General features: G+C 33.9%; 2 protein-coding genes across 2 annotated transcripts in view; both read right to left on the bottom strand.

The window, feature by feature from the left end:
• The window catches only part of LOC116175819 (sex peptide receptor-like), an 89,791-nt gene that overhangs the window by 27,468 nt on the left and 43,815 nt on the right, over positions 1-18,508 (bottom strand). The gene's annotated exons all lie outside the window — the stretch shown is intronic.
• Positions 6,773-11,582, bottom strand: LOC116175818 (uncharacterized protein K02A2.6-like). The gene is made up of 2 exons (XM_031494127.1): positions 11,271-11,582; positions 6,773-11,218 (listed from the first exon to the last, which is right to left on the bottom strand). The coding sequence occupies exons 1-2, from the start codon at positions 11,308-11,310 to the stop codon at positions 7,275-7,277; spliced, it is 3,984 nt and encodes a 1,327-aa protein (XP_031349987.1). The 5' UTR covers positions 11,311-11,582; the 3' UTR covers positions 6,773-7,274.

The raw sequence follows: 18,508 nt of genomic DNA, 5'->3' as shown, positions 1-18,508 counted from the left end.
AAGATTTTGTTTCATACGATAAGATACCGCTCAGAACGTGGTTTCTACCCTAATCCATAAATGTAGAGTAAGAGGGGAATAAAGCTGGGAACAAACATTATTTACGCATTTGAGTCGATGTGAATAGAACATTGGCGTCTCAAAGCTTTACACCAGATTTCAAAATGATTGCGTTGAAATCCGTCGTCTGTAACAGCGGTTCGTTTGTGTTGACCCCCTACGACAGGAAGGGATGTGAAACATATACGAGAAATGAACCTTTGAATTCGTGAATTCTATGGTTGCCGGGTTACACTATAAGGATTCTCAACAATTTTGGTGATAAGTAAAGTTACAAAGAGGAAAAAATCATGAATGAATAACAGTAATAAAGCGGGTATGAAGGCAGAACACTAATTGTGAAACATGTGTAGGAGGCAATGCAGGGATCAGATATTAACACCCTCATAACTATTCGCTGCCCACTAAACCTATTCTGACCCCTGTACCTTTTCCGGTGTCTTTCCTCGTGGAACAAGGAATGATGCCTTCCCTTACAAATTCTACAGCCATCTAACTTAAAGCTATTTGTCGTATGTTTATTACCCCAACATTTATAACAAATTGTTGCACTCAAATAGACCTAATGTAATAATTTATGTTGAGTGTTATTTAAGTACTTTGTTTACATATACTAAAGCTACATTTCGATGATACCAACAGGTTCGAGCTACTTACTCAAAAAAAAAACTAACTAACTATAAGCAATAATCCATGCCACCTTCCTGTATGCAACTATGCAATGTTATTCCATTGAACTCTGTGGGTTCACAGTACAGACAAGAAGTGTGACATAGAAAATAAGCATATTAATTTTGGGTTACCACCACACGCCCTTCGTTAAGGAAAATAGAATTTTCATGGTGCACAATGGAAATTCTATTTTACTACATTAAAATTCTATACTAATACAATTTATTAAATTACAGTAATTGCACTATTCTAATTACTACATAATGTTACATTATACCTACTTATCGATGAATAAAACGGTTTTGTTCTATTCTTATGAATAAGTAATTCCTTGCCGTTTTTTATAATTTTAACATTCGGCTCGGACCGGTCCAATTTTTTTTATTGTCAATTACGCTTTTTAGCAATTTTATAAAATCAACATTTTCCTCGTTTCTAATGATAGCTATCTCTTTAATATTCATTTCCTTTCAAAATTCTATTAATTCTCTCAACAATACGTCTCGCGTGCTTGTCGATCGAGATTTTTGTAATACATAAATTGTTGATATTTCCGGAACATAACATAAATTTTTACTACTTGAATACAAGGTAGTTTTATCTCCCACTTGAAATTTATTTGCATTTACAAGAACTAATTCTGTGCTTTCTTTTGGAATTTTAAAACTTCCGCAATATTCGGTTGATCAGGCCGATTTGCTGAATCTCCTAACTTATTATCGTCTTGATTTGCATTGTTATTTTGCAGCACTTTACTTTTAGCGCGTGTTAACACTGTAATTAACTGAGCGTGCATATTTTTAAGTTCATCCGAGGTTATTATAATACGTGATAATGCGTCCGCACTTACATTATTACTTCCTTTTACGTATTCAATTCGAAAATCAAATTCCTCAAGGTGTAATCTAAATTTTGTCAAACGACTAGATGGACTAGTATGATTAAATAAGTAAATTAACGGTTTGTGATCTGTCAAAATTTTAAATCTTCTTCCAAACAAATAAGGTCTAAAATACTTTATAGCCCACACAACAGCTAATAATTCTTTTTCTGTCGTAGGGTACAATATTTCACTTTTATTGAGAGGACGGCTAATGTAAGCTACTGGTTTTTCATTATTATTTAATAAAACTGCACCGATTCCTAAACCCGAAGCATCGGTTTGTAATATAAATTCGTTTTCGTCTGAGAAATCTGGATAATCTAGTACAGGTGGAGTTATGAATGAATTTCTCAAATAATCAAAGGATTGCTGACACTCATTGGACCATTACTTTCGACTTAATTTGTTTAATGGCAGCGCTATGCTTGCAAAATTTGGTACATATTTTCGGTAATAGTTGGCGAATGCAACAAACCTTTTTACTTCGTTTGGATTCTTTGGAATGGGATATTCCTGTAGTGTTTTAATTTTTGCTGAATCGGGTAAAATACCATTTGCGGATATAACGTGACCTAAGTATAATATTTCTTTCCTTAGAAAATTACATTTTGAAGGATTTAATTTTAAATTAACATTCCTAAGTCTATCTAACACTTTAAGTAAATTTTTATTATGATCTTGTAAATATACAAAACATCGCTCATAATTTAACCCCGACATTGCTACAGTCATTAATCTAGAAAATGAGCTGGGACTAATTTTCAAACCCATTGGTAATCTTTTCATTTGGCACTGACCTTCGTTTGTGGAAAAAGCAGTACAAGGCCTACTCTCTGGTTTTAACTCTACTTGATAATAACTTTGACTCAAATCTAATGTAGAAAAGTATAACGAACCTGAAAGTGATTCATATGATTTCGGTAATGTTCCCTAATGGAAATTTGTCGTCCTTAATTTGCTTGTTAAACAAGCGATAATCTATTACAAGTCTCCACTTCCTTTCACCATTGCTGTCTAATGTTTTAGGTACTAGCAAAACTGGCGATGAAAATTCACTTTTAGCCTTTTCTATTATATCATTGTCGAGCATTTTAGTTTACGAATTTGTTTATTCAACTCAGCTTTTTGCGAATATGGAACACGGTAAGGTTTTACGTATATTGGCGTCGAATTGTCTTTTAAATGTATTGATTGTTGATATAAATTGGTTACTGAAAGTTTGTCTTCCGGCAAATGAAAAATATCACTGTATTTTGCACAAATCTGTTCAATGGTCGTTTGCTCTTCCAAATTTAAACCGTTTAAATTTAAAAGACTGAATAATTGTTTAACTCTACTGGCAGTGATTTCACTTGGATGAATTTGACATGCATCTTTCGGTGTAATATTTTTTAGCCTTACTTCTGTTTCTCTTGTGTTTAAAATTTTTATGGGCAGTTTACCATTTTCTGGTCTCACTATTGTTGCTGCTAAATAAACACCCTCACAATAACTCTTGTGAATTTACTACAAAATCTCCTACAATCTCATTGTCGAATTTTAAATATTGAAAACTTTCGCATCGAGGAGGTATAATACACACGTTTTGGTCATTTTCACTATGTAACGAAATTGAAATCTCCTGATGATTATTTACTAAACTTAAATTAGTACTATTTTCAAAATTAATTTTTGCCAAATATTTTTCAAGAAATTTTGCCCCAAAATTCCGTCAGTTGAACATGGTAAGCGTTTAAATATATAGAATTTTTGTTCAAAATATACATTATCAACTTTCAATCTTAAATTAACAAAACCTTCAGCGGTCAAATTTCCTCCAATACCTTTAACAGTTAACTTTTCTTTGTGTATTTGTACGTTTGAATTTAAGCAATTTAATTTTATTGCACATAGGCTTGCACCCGTGTCAACTAAGAATTTACGCTTTTCGCCAAATAAGTGCATTGTTACCCAATTCAGTGAATTAAATGAGTATATTATTTCGTTATTGGTCTCGAAAAAACTGGTTGTTACCTCGAAAAAACTGACTGGTACTTTGAGTATTTTGTGAATTTGTATTAGGTGCTGTTGTCGCAATTTCTGTGTTTGTTTCTTCTGCAAAATAGGAATAATTCTTTCTACCTCGTCCTTGATGATAACTGAAACCTCGACCTCTGGTTACATGACCTACATTATTACCTCTTCCGCTTGAGTAATTTTTCTCAGCACTTTTATATTCTGTTCAAAGTTATTTCTATAGAACTGATGGTTATTTTTATTGTTTCTAAACTGTGAATTCGTAAAAGTCTTGTAATTGTTTGTATTCCTCGCATTATTGAAGGATTTATAAGGATAACGTTGGTTACCTCGACGTTGTGAATAAGACATTATTTGAAAGGTTTGGTTATTGTGAGATACACTCTCATCTTGCGCTCCCCTTATTGCGTCTTTTAAAGAGCTATAATCCCTAGAGGCTACGATGGTACTCAAATTTTGATTCGGTAAACCATTGGTGAACTGTTTTACCTATTGCAATTTTTTCATTTAATGGTTCAAGATTTCAAATACTGCGTCATTACCATTGGCTTGCGAAATTGTGAGATCAACAAAAAGTGTTTCTAATTCTTTAAACTTTTCAATTGGCCTGTCGCCTTGTTTAACGCGCAATAATTTTGTTTGCAATGCAGTGTCCGATTTTCGTGTCAAGGGATGCTTTTTAATGTCCTTTACGAGATCTTGCACACTATCATAATTTGTAGACATCCGTATCTTTGCGCTGGGCGACAATCGCGTTTTTACAACAAACTTTATTAAATGACGTTTGCCCTCATCATTAAGCATTGACTCGTACAATTCGATTGCGTCTATCAATTGTTTTGTAGTACATTCCTTATTGTCCATAACAGGCAACAAACTTACAGCCGTTTTTAAGTCAAAAGTGGCCATAGTTTTATTAGATATTGTTTTTACGTCCGGAGGTAAAAAATTTAAAATTTCGGTATATAACTTATGCGTATTACTTATAAAATTTTGTATAAATGAAATTTCCTCACTACTAAACTTAGAATTTTTTATTCTTACTTGAAATTCTGCAGCTAATTCTTTAACCTTACTATAAATTAAGCTTGCTTCCTCTACTTTTTTGATTAAATTATCTCCCTTACGTCTCTCTGGACCTATTTTTATTAAATACGTTCTGATTTGCTTTAGCTCATTAAAATATTGAATTACCTTGCTTGTGTCCATTTACTTATACTTACATAAAGTAGAAAAAACAAATCTGTACCTATTACTTAATTATAACTTATGTATTTAGCATTTACCAAATTTTCTTCCATTACGCAGTTTAATTTTTTCCTTTTCACTATTTCACTAACACAACACTCACTCGAAGTCGATGACGCTGTCGCTCGAGATGATGATGAAGCTTCCATCTTCCATGGTCAATTTCTCGTTCCTTGGCTAGTCACTGCTAACTACTTCGGCTTCCACGTAGATTTACATTTTTAAGGTAGATTTTTGCACGTAAATTTAAATTTTTAAGGTGGTTTTGTGCAGGATGGCAGGATCGCCATGTAATAATTTATGTTGGGTGTTATTTAAGTACTTTATTTACATATCATACTAAAGCTACATTTCGATGATACCAACAGGTTCGAGCTACTTACTCAAACTAAAAAAACTAACTAACTATATAAGCAATAATCCATGCCACCTTCCTGTATGCAACTATGCAATGTTATTCCATTGAACTCTGTGGGTTCACAGGACAGACAGGAAGTGTGACATAGAAAATAAGCATATTAATTTTGGGTTACCACCACACTAACTAAGATAACGACGCAAAGTGGACGACTTTCCATTCCACCTAATGCTCGCTTATTTATTCTTACACTACCAAATAATTGTTGCTTTTGCTCGTAGTTCAAATATAGTATTCATACTTTGCCGCAATAAACTTCGTTCCGAGTTTACCAGAGCGAAGGTTTTTTCGAATATATTGTATTTTAACCATTTTACTAAGTTAACAATTAACCAGATCGCGCAGACAGACAAACGCACAAAGCATTCCCAGAAGGCATTTGCAACAACACATAATAAAGGACACTGAATTTTGTGTATTCGTGTATTTATTTCAAATTCTTGAACCGCAACTGTGCCCCTGTTTCAAAGAGATCATAAGATAGGTGCGACAAACTCCTCTGAAACAACAAAGAGGGGACACACAAACTAAAATCACTTTTAGTTTCGACCCTCGTTTGAAACTCTGAACTCTGATGTACACAGTTGAAGTTTTCAAGTGGTGTTTGATAGGCTTTCCGTTAGAGATTGTGAGGATAAGTGTTTTGTCAATTTTTAACGAAATTGAGAAAAATGGCGTGCACAGTAATTAATGATGCTTACAGTTATCGAAAGCGCTCAATTTTATTGTGGTTCAAAAGCCCGACGTTTAAATGATTCAGACTTTTCCATTTCAGAAGGAATGAACCCATTAGTTCCACGTGGCAACAAGATCAATATTAACGCGACTTAGACAAATGAAGTTCAATCATAATTTACAAAACTTTTGTTGCATTTTTACCATAATCCTCGCCGCGTGGTGTATAATAATGCCTCGCAGTAAGCACACCGCTTCTTTTGAATCAAGGTACCAGGAATCTAGTAGAATTAAATTTCGTTGACAGCATTTAACTTAATTTCTTTCGAGTAATTGCCTGTGAGCGTGACTAATTATCGCCTACCGCTTCAATAATCATGTTGAATTATATAACATCATAAATAAAGCAAGTATAAAATCAATTTACTTCATTAAGGAAGTGCTAAGGCGGTAGCATATTCCGTTCCCTTATGGAGATTCTAAAATTAAAATGAGCAGCTTTACATAATATTTTATAGTCAACATTCAACGAAGTTTATGAAAAGTTCATTGTAATATTGAAAACGCGCTTGGTCTACGTTTTGGTTGGTAAAGCTTAAAAATTAAAATCGTAAGCATCCGTGTAGGGGCAGTTTTAAGTAAGCATCGTAATTGTGAAAACTACATTTTCATCCCTTTGCAAGATCAGATTAATTTCTCAACTACCTTGGAAGTCAATTTTTTTTAAATTCACTCTTACAAATCAGGCAATATATATGTACAAGATTTTACATTATCCTTCCTTATATATGGACCACCCAGCGTTTTTTGTGTATTAAACACCAAATTTCGTTGAAATGGGGGGTAATACAATACATTTAATAATTTTGTCTACGTTTTATTGCTAAGTTGTATTTCAATCGTTACCAAACGTAATTTAATGTAAAATTTTCGGATTTAGTGATACCGCAGTTGAAATATCTACTTGTCTGTGGTATTCGAACTCACTTTCCCATTTATTAACAGAAATAGTGAAGTCACTCCTCCAAAAATTACCGCCACATAATGCAGCATTTTAATTGGTCCATCGATTTTGGAACTGGGTGTCAAATTCCAAAATAATTATGCGCAAAAGTGATAACTCTCGTACTTATGTCATTAATAATGTAAACTGTCTTAAAGATGTACACTAATATTGATAACTTAACATTTAAATTCAATGGGTTTGTGAGTTTCGTTTATGTTTTGGTAAACGCGTTTTATCGCGTTGAATACAATGGACTGTCCACTCCGTGGTTTGTTGTAGAAGCAGAAGAGAAGTCACTAATTTCCTATCTCTTTAGAATTGCTTCCTGAATCACTGGGCTCTACATTATTATCACTATCATTACTTAATGTGTATAGAGACGACCAATTAGTGTTAGCGTCGCAGTCTGGTTCTACATTGTTATTACTCCACTTTACTTTATTATTAACGTTCTGATTACTAGCATTGTAATTAACATGCGTTTTGAGAATCGACTTTTTTATAAACTTTCTGTTACGAATGTAATAACGTCCAGTGTCTGATTGAATTCTGTATCTACGAAAACCCATCCTACTAATAATTGTTCCTGGCTGCCATAAAGAATTGGGTCTTAATTGAATCAATACTTTTGTTTTTGGTTCAATAATGTCCAATTCTTTGGCACCTTTGGCCTTATTATACTGTTTGACTTGCCGTTGTTGATTTTCTATGATAAATGAATTATATTCCCTGACATTAATCACATGAGGTTTTAATTTATTAATGTGAATAGGAAGTAAAGGATTACGCATTTTCCTTGACATTAATATCTCTGCGGGCGAGTAATCCCCAAATATTGGTGAATTTCTCAACTGCAGTAATGCGAGATATATATCTTTACCTTCGTCTATTGTTTTCTTTAATAACTTTTTTGCAATTTGTACATGCCTTTCTGCCATGCCGTTTGATTGACTGTGGTAAGGTGAAGTCAGAGTATGATTGAAGCACCAGTCAGTTGAAAACTGTTTAAAATGATCTGAGCTAAACTGTGGACCTCCGTCAGTAACGACTATTTTCGGAACACCATGTCTAGCAAAGATGCTTTTCAATATGTTTATTATTTTATTGCTAGTAGTATTAATTTTTAATTCTTCCAATTCAATAAATTTTGAATAGTAATCAACTACTAACAAATAATGAGCATTGTTTATTTCAAATAAGTCACAGCCTACTTTGTGCCATGGTAACTTAGGTATTTCATGTGAATGAAGAGTTTCAGAAGGTTGTGAAGGTGCATATTTCTGACATGTTTGACAATTATTTATAAAATTACGGAGATCAATTTTTAAGTTTGGCCAAAATACAGAGTCCCTTGCCATCCTAAAATTCTTATCAAATCCTAAATGACTATAATGAATTTTGCGTAAAATCTCTTGCCTTAGAGTCTTTGGGACTAAAACACTTGGTCCGTTATAAATTATACCTTCATTTATTACCAAGGTGTCCTTGTATCGACAATAAATATTCATTTTATCGTTTAGTACTTTAGAAGATTTTGATTTTGGCCACCCTTGCTTGATAACTTGGGAAAGCTCAATTAGTTCAGGATCTTTATTTGTCTCTATTTGTATTTTATTTAAATAATCATCTGAAATGTTTTCATTTACTATTACTGTGCACACTTGGTCACTTAACTGTTCATCTAAGGAAATGTCATTGTCGTTGTTTATGTATGCTCTGGAAAGTGCGTCAGCTATAATGAGATGTTTTCCTGCTTTGTAAACCAAGTTAAATTGATATTTTTGGAGTTGTAACATTATTCTTTGAAGTCGAGCCGGACATTTACTTAGTGGTTTATTTATTATTGCTATTAATGGTTTGTGGTCTGTTTCAATTGTTACCAATCTGCCAAAAGTATATTCGTGAAATTTTAATAATCCATATAATACAGCCAGGAGCTCTTTCTCAATTTGAGCATAATTTACTTGTGCATCTGATAATGCCTTTGAGCAGTAGCTTACGGGTTTATTATTTTGTAATAAAACACCACCTAATCCCGCTTGTGATGCATCTACTGAGATTGTTACTTCTTTTAATGGGTCAAAAATTTGTAGAGTGGGAGTGGTTGTTAATGAATTCTTCAATTTTTTAAAAGCTTGTCTGTGCTCAAAATTCCATTGATAAAATGTGTCTTTCCTTATGAGTTGTCTTAAAATAGAAGTTTCTGCTGAGAAGTTAGGAATAAATTTTCCTACATAATTTATGATTCCGAGGAATCTTTGTAAACTTTGTTTGTCTTTGGGTTCTGGAAATTCTGTTATGGCTTTTATGCGGTCGGGATCTATAGCTATTCCTTGTTCATTTATTATGTGCCCCATGAATTTAATTTGATTTGAACCAAAACTACATTTATGTTTGTTAAATTTTATATCATGTTGGAGAGCTAATTTGAAAACTTGCTCTAATGCTAAATTGTGCTCATCTAATGTTTTGCCCCACACGATAATATCATCAATGTACGTAGCAATATTATTACCTTGGAATATAGCTTGAAAACGTTCGTTAAAAACTTCGCTGGCATTTTTTAAACCAAAAGGAAGTCTGCGAAATTTGTAACGACCTACAGGAGTACCGAAAACTAATAAATTTGAACTTGTTTCGTCAAGAGGTATTTGATAGAATGCTTGATTGGCATCAAGCCTACTAAACCATTTGGCTCCTGTAAAACGATAAGTCAATTCCTCAAAAGTGGGTAGCTTACAGTATTCTCTTTTGATTACTTTATTTAAATGTAATGGGTCGAGACAAATTCGTAAATTATTATCTGATTTTTTTACTAACACAAGGGGGTGCAACCATTCGGTTGGCCCGTCTACTTTTTGTATGATTTTATTTTTTTCCAGGTTATCTAAAGTTAGTTTGAGTTTGTCAATGAGAGCTATCGGTACTTTCCTTATTGGGCAAATTACTGGTTGTGCATTTTGTTCAATTTGAATGTGATATTCAGGATATATACACCCTATGCCTGTAAATAAATCATTGTACTTTATTAAAATATTTTGTCTTAAATTTGTAATAATTTCATGATTTTTTAATTTGACTTCATTTACTTGATTCACTTTCTTAATTAAGTTTAGCATGGCACATGCTTTGAGACCTAGCAGAGGCTCAGTTATGTCATTTATTACATGAAAATCAATTAAATAGTTCTCTGCATTATTTGTTAGGCAACTTAATTGAATGGTGCCTAGAACAGGTAAGACATCACCACTATATGATTTCAATATTACACTAGAACACTCTGTGATCAATTGAGGAGACAATCCAATTTTCATGAAAATATGTATGGGTAATATATTCGCCATAGCACCTGTATCGATTTTAAATTTGATTTTTTTTTTTACAATTTCAAGAGAAGCAAACCAGGAATTGTTATCGTAGGTGTGATTCAATTCCTCTACAATATTTATACGTGACTTAGTTTTTTGTATTGAGCTAATAAACAGTGAATTATTGTCCATAATATGATTTTGATTGCTCTCTTCGCTTGTGGAAGCTACCATGTTTATTTGTTTGCGAGTTTTGCACATGCTCGCATAATGATTTTTTAATTTGCATTGCCCACATACCTTGTTGAAAGCAGGGCATTTATTTATTAAATGGGAAGTTCCACAGCGAGAGCAATTGTTGATAAGTTTTTCACCTGATGTACGCTCTCTTGAGGATGATCTTCTATTCGTTGACCCTGGTCTTGGCCACCTGTAGTTAGACGATGAAGTTCGGCTTAGATGTTGGTATCGATTTTTCCTTTGGGTTGGTCTGTTGATTGCGATCTGGTCCACTGAGGTCTGTTGATCTCGTTCCGTGATATTCGTGAAGCCTTCAATCTTCTTTGCGTGCCTCTTTGATTGTTCAATGATGGAACATAATTTCAGCGCCTTTTCCAAATCTATCGCTTCTTCTTGTAGTAATTTTTGGCGAATGTCCACGTTATTGGTACCACAAACTAGCATGCATACAATTAAATCGTCATGCAATGTATCTAGTTTACAGTTAGCAGCTTGTTTTTTGAGTTCCGTTACATATTGTTCAATTGATTGACCGTTTATTTGTTTCGTCATAAAGAATTGGTATCTATGACAGATTAGATTTTCCCTTGGCAAGAAGTGTTTGTTTAATTTTTCGATGACGACATTAATTTTGTTCTTGTCCTCGTTTTCTTGGAATTGAAGTGTGTCATAGATTTTTTGTAGTTCTGGGCCTGCAAAATGGAGTAATTGGGCAATTTGTACCTTTTCGGGTTTCTTATCCACCTCCGTTGCTGTTAGATAGATTCTGAACCGGTTCAACCATTGTTTCCAATTTTCAGCTGGATTATTATTTAGGATTAAATTTGGTAACGGGTTGTGAAATCCAGATGACATTTTGGTTAAGTTGCACGCCTCGTGTATATTGTTTGGTTATGTAAATTTTTCCAATTATTTCTTCATTTGATCGTTAAGTTCGTTGATAGTTCGCAGCGCCATGTGGTGTGCTTCTAGCTTCTGTAATTTAGTATGATTAATCGATCAATTAAATAAGTTTGCATTTATTTTATCATCGGCCTTTATTCAGCGACCATAGACCCATTGCGACCGCCTGGCCGTGTTGCCACGTCCTCCACAACTACAAAATCCAGTAAAGAGTTTTAGAAAGAATACCAAAAGTTGTTGGTGATGGATAAATAAGAATCAAGTTCCAAATCACCAGTGGCGTATCTAAGTTGGGGCAGACAGGGTACATGCCCTGGGCGCTAACGCAGAGGGGCGCCAAACTCGAGAGGGCGGAAAAGACAAGAGAGCCTGCGGTTGAGTGTTGGCACTCTTGTAAAAAATTCCGAAAAATTCAAAACAACTCAAAATTACGGCTGATGGTTCGAAATAATCGTATTCTCTGATAACCAACCTGATGCAAAGTTTATGCAAATTTTATAAAAAAACTTTGCTAAAATTTGCCTAAAACTGCGTAAATCTAAGACTGTTTTGTAATATAAACTTTGCATAAACTTGAACTGTTAAATAAACTATTAGTAAAATAAAAATTAGACAAATTAGAAAATTGTTGCGACCAAGAAGGCCGATTACAAGTACATTGAATTATTTTTGTTTATTTTCATTAGTCGATTTTTACAAGGAATTGTAAGCAGATCTCAATTTATGTTAAATATACAATTATTCGATCCTTCAAAGCTTGTTTTTTACATGGTTTTTATGTACAGAAAGTATCCTTATGTCATTTTCAATCAAAAAGACAAACATGGGTCAAACACAAATAGAATACATTTTGATTACTCATAGTGTTTAATACGTCAATCCGAAGTCGAAAAATCATGTATTTTACAGTAGAAACTAAGTATATTTCGCTTGTTAAAAATGATATAAAATCTGGATGATAGATGGTGAATGAGCTAGGAGGGGGGCGCAATTTCGGCACTTGCCCTGGGCGCCATTTAGCTCCGGTACGCCACTGCAAATCACACACTCTCATCCGTCTAAACTTAAAGAAAATAATAGATGTGAAGAGATTACCAATCAACTTGGGTAGCATAAAATGTTATAGAAACTCTCATAGGTAGGTAACATCAAAAATTCTTTCGTTTAAAGGCAAGTACGTAAGTAGACTATAAAAGAGTAAAAGTATGCTCGAGAGGGCGACAATACGGCCTACCTGACATTATAAAGTTTAAAACAATGACTTTTGTTAACAAAAGGTAAAGACGACTCGATCCTTGCGCCTTTGTTCCTTATAATTAAACATTTCTTGCTACAAGAGTACAAACGCTTCTGTATCTAATTAATTTTTAATTACTGTTCATTTCGACTTGCATTCGTTTCACGAGAGATATCAATTTGTTTGACTCAAAATGGAATTTGTGGCTGTTTTTCGGTACCAACTATCACTATTTATACTGCTGTTAAATGCGAATGAAGAGCAAAGCAATTTGCGGCCAGCTTTCGTCGAAGCCTAGAGCTTGGGCTTAAAGTTTCCATTAAGCGCGATTAGGTAATCTTATGTGTCTTATGTATCCTAAAATAAATATATTCCTAATGTAAGGTTGGCTCTTTCTGAATTAAGGGAAACAAGAGGTTATTTTCATTTCGCGAACTATTCATGTTATCGATCGTTGTCCCTGAGATATGCGAAGATAGTTTTATCGGAATGTCCTGCATTGATTGCTGTCGGCGAGAAAACACAGTTGAAATTCGTGTAATGGGGTAATGAAATGTAAACGTTTCCTTATTTGTAGATTGCAAATGCACCAGAAGGTCCCACTGAGTAAACAAGAAGACTAAATTTCAATCTATCGAGGAAGCGCAGCCTAGCAGCAATAGGAGAACACATACAGGGTCGCTATTGGAGATGGAATCAGCTTCCACGCTCAAACCGTTTGAGATAAAGCCATGAAAATTATTTTTTTCTTTTCCGGCATTTTAAATCGCAATATAACTAATAGTGGCGCCAAAGCAAGATTTACTACGGCTCTAGAAGAATCCAAATTCCAAACCGTCCATTTCAGACGAGAGACGAAAAATAGACGGTCAGACGTATGTCTTAACGTATGCCTTCGAAGCTTTCTGATGTAGTAAAACACTTTCCCAAATTCCAACGGGAACGGAAACAGGATTTTATCTTTTACGGTCGAAAAGAGAGTTGCCATCTGTTTCTAACAAGTTGTAGTATATGACAGAATGCAAAAGACAAAGTGAACAGTATTTAAGCTTATTATTACGGTATACACCGATGCCCAAGTATAGATGGCGCAGACAATCACTCCTGGATCTATATCAATTTTCCAAAGCCCACGGAGGATTGTGTATTCTGGGGAATTTCCAAAAATCTTTTAGGAATGATCTCGATATTATTAAAATGGAATCTCTCTCCGCACCAATTCACGAGGAATCAATAAGAATGTAGTGAAAATGATATAAGAAGCACATTCTCCGAAAACGCCGAGAAGGATCCGCGAAGAATCTATGAGGAGCATTGTACGTTTCTAAAGAATACTTGATAAATGTCTAAATAATCTTTGAATAATTTCTGCAAACACTTTAAAGAGTTTACCCATAGCTTCTGAAGCGCCTCAAATTTATTGGCGAAAAATCCATTCGTTTTATAAAGAATCCCTAAATGTCATTAGTTCAAAAACCTTTTAGTGCACTTTCACTTTAAAAAAATAGAAAATGCACTTTTGCGCTCTTGATGTATGTCTGTCTGTCTGTCTGAGTCACAAAGGCTCCGGAACTAGAAACCATAGTGTGTATAACATTCAAGCATAAAGGGATTTTGAATATATGCATGATTGTGGGCTCCCATTCTATAATTAACAACTAGCAACTTCAAAATAATAAGGGCATAAAATTGAGGTACACTCTCTAATCGTTTCAGTAACTTGAAAACCATAAGAACACTAACTTTCTACAACACAAAAAGTACCTAGCACAAGATGAGCCCAAAATTATTCAATTCAATTTTACGGAGGGGCTCGTAAGGAAATGATTTATTACGAACAAAATATCTAGTTACGCAACTTAAAGTTTGTATAGGCTTTGGTATTCCAGTGTGCATTTTGGATAAAGTTAGAGCGTTATAGGATTCATATCAACCTCATCTAAATGCTGCCTTATTCAAAAGTCTTTCGAACAAAGTTTTAAAGATATGAGCGCTTTGGAGAAAAATAAAAAGAGGAAGTTTGTATATAAAAGCCCACAATGCTGTTTTAAAAGGATATTTTCCTATCGTTGGTTTATTATAAGCAGCGGTATAGGCCTGCTAGGTCGAAAAAGTACATACGGTCGATATTTCACCGGCTGAAATTAGTATATTAAAGTACAAGTGTCATTTGACGAAGATTGTCGCACGAGGTAATAAATTATACAAATTATAAATATTGCATTTAGGCGTTGTTAGGTAATTTTAAACTATCATTCAGTGTATGTTGGTAATAGACACAATTCATTTATTTTCACGTTGGTTAACCTGATTCCTGTATTTTCAAACTTCAAACTTTTAATTATTTGGTCATAATTCCATTTTGCGGCAGTTATGATGAATACGGATGCCAAACACGTCTCTTGTACCCCACCAGAGACCCAAGAGATTGCCAATAAAGCGACGTTAAATTTACTGCCTGTAAAATCGAAAGTAAAGTACGAGGAGTACAAAATTTTTGAAAACTGATTGTCCGAGAAGGGAGTTCAAAAAGTAAGCAAGAATGTACTGCTGGCATATTTTACTACGCTAACTAAAAATAAAAAAAGTTCTACCCTTTGGAGTATATATTCAAAATTAATCGGAATTAATACAATCGGTCAAGTTCCTCGTACGTTATTTACACTTTACAGGTTATGTTTAGTTTTGATTTAACGGATACCGTTGACAGCAAAAAAGCGAGGGGTACCAATCCAACAAAATAAAAAAAATAATGCGTTTCTATTTCTTTCAGCATCATTTCTGTCTAGAAACGCACGCAAACTGGGCCAATCAAGTACGGTTTCGGTATTGTTTCCACATCGAAATAGAAAAACTATTCTAAATAATATCATTACGTGAACATAAACAAAAAAAGTAAATGTTTAGATATTAAATGGGGTCAAACTGTACTCGTTCCAAGGTTCGGAGAATACAAAATTTGCTGGACAGAACACCGCAAATAAATGAAGCACTTACTGAATAATCAGTTTACCAACTATTGCAATTTGATGCTAAACGCTTGTTACGGACGGCATAATTAAACATTGAATGAAATCACCAATTAATAGCGTTTGATGAGTTATTTACTTTATAAATTGCTCTGTTTTGTGTTTGATTGTAAATGGCGTCATCATTAGGTTGAGCATTTTATTGCATTGCTATCCTCGGCATATTTTCCTAAATTGGAAATATCGCCTTTTTGCAAAATAACCAGAAATACTAGAGCTTACTCCCTTTTCATTGAAAAATTGGCATTTGTTTATGAGCTTTACGTTCATAAGGAACAGATAGTGAAAATAAAGTGTTGTTTACAAGATTCGTTTGATCCCCAATAGTGTAGAAATGTAGGTATACCTATTTTCATCGGGAAAAGATGCTTTTAATTTGATTGAAAAACGGAAATGGATTCAGTATACTACGATAACTAATGAATATCAAATATGAATATATCCTCAGGCGTCAATCGGATTTAGTAGGATCATAAATTTCAGCACAATAAAACATGATGCGTTTATAAGCCATTTGCAGATGTGTTCAGTAATACATCATTTACATATCGATGTCCAATTTATACTCGTACCTATATAGGTAGGTCATGAAAGGTGGAAGAATGACTGTGACTGCGTTATAACATAAACTCCTAATTTTTTTATTGTAAAGGCGAGGTTCTTTCTTTTTTAGCAAAGGCGTCGAGATTGTACGCTTTAAGTGCGGTATTTAGGTCTGATCTGGCCATTTCTCACACCTTGATTATGTGCTTTTTGTCACATATTTCTTGACATATGAAAAAAACCTCAAGCTCTTTTTCTTCCCCAATTTCCTTTGTGCTATTGCCGTCTCATACAAATTTTGTGCAGTTTCAAATATACGTGATGCCTATAGTTCATGTTGTACGCAGGAAAGTCTGTTCATCATTTGATAAAATAATTATACCTACGCCTCGGTTCGGGTATGGAAATTTTCTAGGTGTTGTATAGGGAAACAAACATTTAATTTAAACAGTTCATAGTTACATGAAAACATTTGCATGTGAATTATCCTTGGAAACCTTGTTTGATATTCAGTCCGAAATCAATTTGATATATTAGACATTTGTAACTAATAATTTATTTTATGTTTATTCAGATTGTGCTGGTATCAGGTAAGGAACCTGATTATTTAAAGAACTTCTAGATGTATTTATCAGGATGTGATCAGATTGTAATCAGATTGAAATAAAATTGCTATAATATACGAATTGGGAAAATCTTCATAAACTGTCAAAGAAATTCACCGTATTCTTTCAGTATATAGTGGGCCAGAATGAAGTAGAACAGCCCCGCACATTTAAACACAAAAATAAGAAGGATAGTTCTCTCAATTCTTCTTCAGAATTGCCTTAGTTACAATTGATGAACCTTATTTGCATTAAGGTTTGGATTTAGAGAATATAGGCAACTGGTGATGCACATGTAATTCAATGGGGCGTGCATTGCCTCAGAACTTCATTCACCATTCCATAAGCAAGGGGTGTATATGATCGGAAAAATATGCATTAGATAGATAGATGTACAGAGCATAGTTTCCATACAATATAAACTGATATTTTGTCCATTAATATATGTTTAAAAAATCTAGAAAACATGCGTCAAAAGAGTTCATAGTTTAGGAATTAATTGCAAAAATTAGGGAGCATTTTAAGCAATACGAATGTATGGGATCGGTAGCGTGAATACTTATCTATATTTTGGCAATTCATGTGAAGCTCAAAAGTTTTCATAAAAAAAGTGGTGAATGAAGTTCTGAAAAATGGGCATGTAAACTGGAGAAATGGAAATAAACTACGCAGCTGTGACTAATATCGCGGTCAACAGTGTAGCTTCTTTCTCACAGAGGGTGCCACCAAGAGTTTCATGAAGTCGGTAAAAAATACGATAAAGATATGAAATAGGTACCTAAGCGCTTTTATCTTGCGATGGAGTTGTTCTTACTTTTTAACTAGGCTAGTACCGTTGAGCTAGTACTGTGTAATGGGGATAACAAAAGACAAAAATTTACGAGCAAAAAAAAACTAGCAGGCTATGTAAGTTGCCTATGTTAAATCATTTAGCGATTCTCTTTCAAGGTTAAAGAGAGCCTGCTTGTAAAAGAATTTGCTGACAGCAAGAAAAAGATCGTCACTGGTATATTTTTATTTTGTCAACTACTTGCTTCGAAATTTATTTGGTTTCTCTTTCCTATTCATTGCAAAAGGTAACCTCCTCTACCTATCGTTTTATGAAATAAATAATAGAAATGGGGATAGGTAAGATTCCTTTATAACAAATATCAAAATTTTACGTTATTTTTAGAACAAAGGGCTGTTGTATATTGTTGTTGATGTCTGGCAAGTTACGACCTTGTGTGGGTGTTTATTTGTAATGCGATTTGTTTGACCGTCTTCCTTATTCTTTATCTTTGCTTATTGCACTTTGCAGATTAAAATACCGTAATTTATAATCCATACCCCGTTGCAAATTAAATTTTTTGAACTTCAATAGTACCATTGAATAAAGCTCTTTATTCAATGATAGTACCTATTACATATTATTAGTATTAGTTTAGTCAGTTTAGTGTAATGTGTAATAATTGACCTATACAGGGTGATTCAAATTCAAAGGCCACCATGGGGATCTCGGGAACTGTAAGAGATAGGTAGTTTGACAAAGTTACCCTTGATGGTAACATCATCTAGTTTTAATAAGAAATAACGTTAATTCGTAAAAACGCAAGAAACTACTTACGTACGTTACTTAAGACAAAGGCAAAAAAGATGTTTTACAAGCATTAAAAACATTGATGT

The sequence above is a fragment of the Photinus pyralis genome, unplaced genomic scaffold (genome assembly GCF_008802855.1).
Source record: "Photinus pyralis isolate 1611_PpyrPB1 unplaced genomic scaffold, Ppyr1.3 Ppyr1.4_LG7, whole genome shotgun sequence".
NCBI lineage: Eukaryota > Metazoa > Arthropoda > Insecta > Coleoptera > Lampyridae > Photinus > Photinus pyralis.
Note: the sequence above shows the minus strand (reverse complement) of the source record. Positions and strands in the feature narration are given on the sequence as shown.

What these genes read in the sequence shown, in the direction of transcription:
- LOC116175818 (XM_031494127.1), bottom strand. Translation starts at nt 11,310, where the DNA reads ATGGTTGAACCGGTTCAGAATCTATCTAACAGCAACGGAG. An exon ending in TCTATCTAACAGCAACGGAG is followed by an intron (nt 11,219 to 11,270) that starts GTGGATAAGAAA and finishes TCCATTTTGCAG; the next exon opens with GCCCAGAACTACAAAAAATC.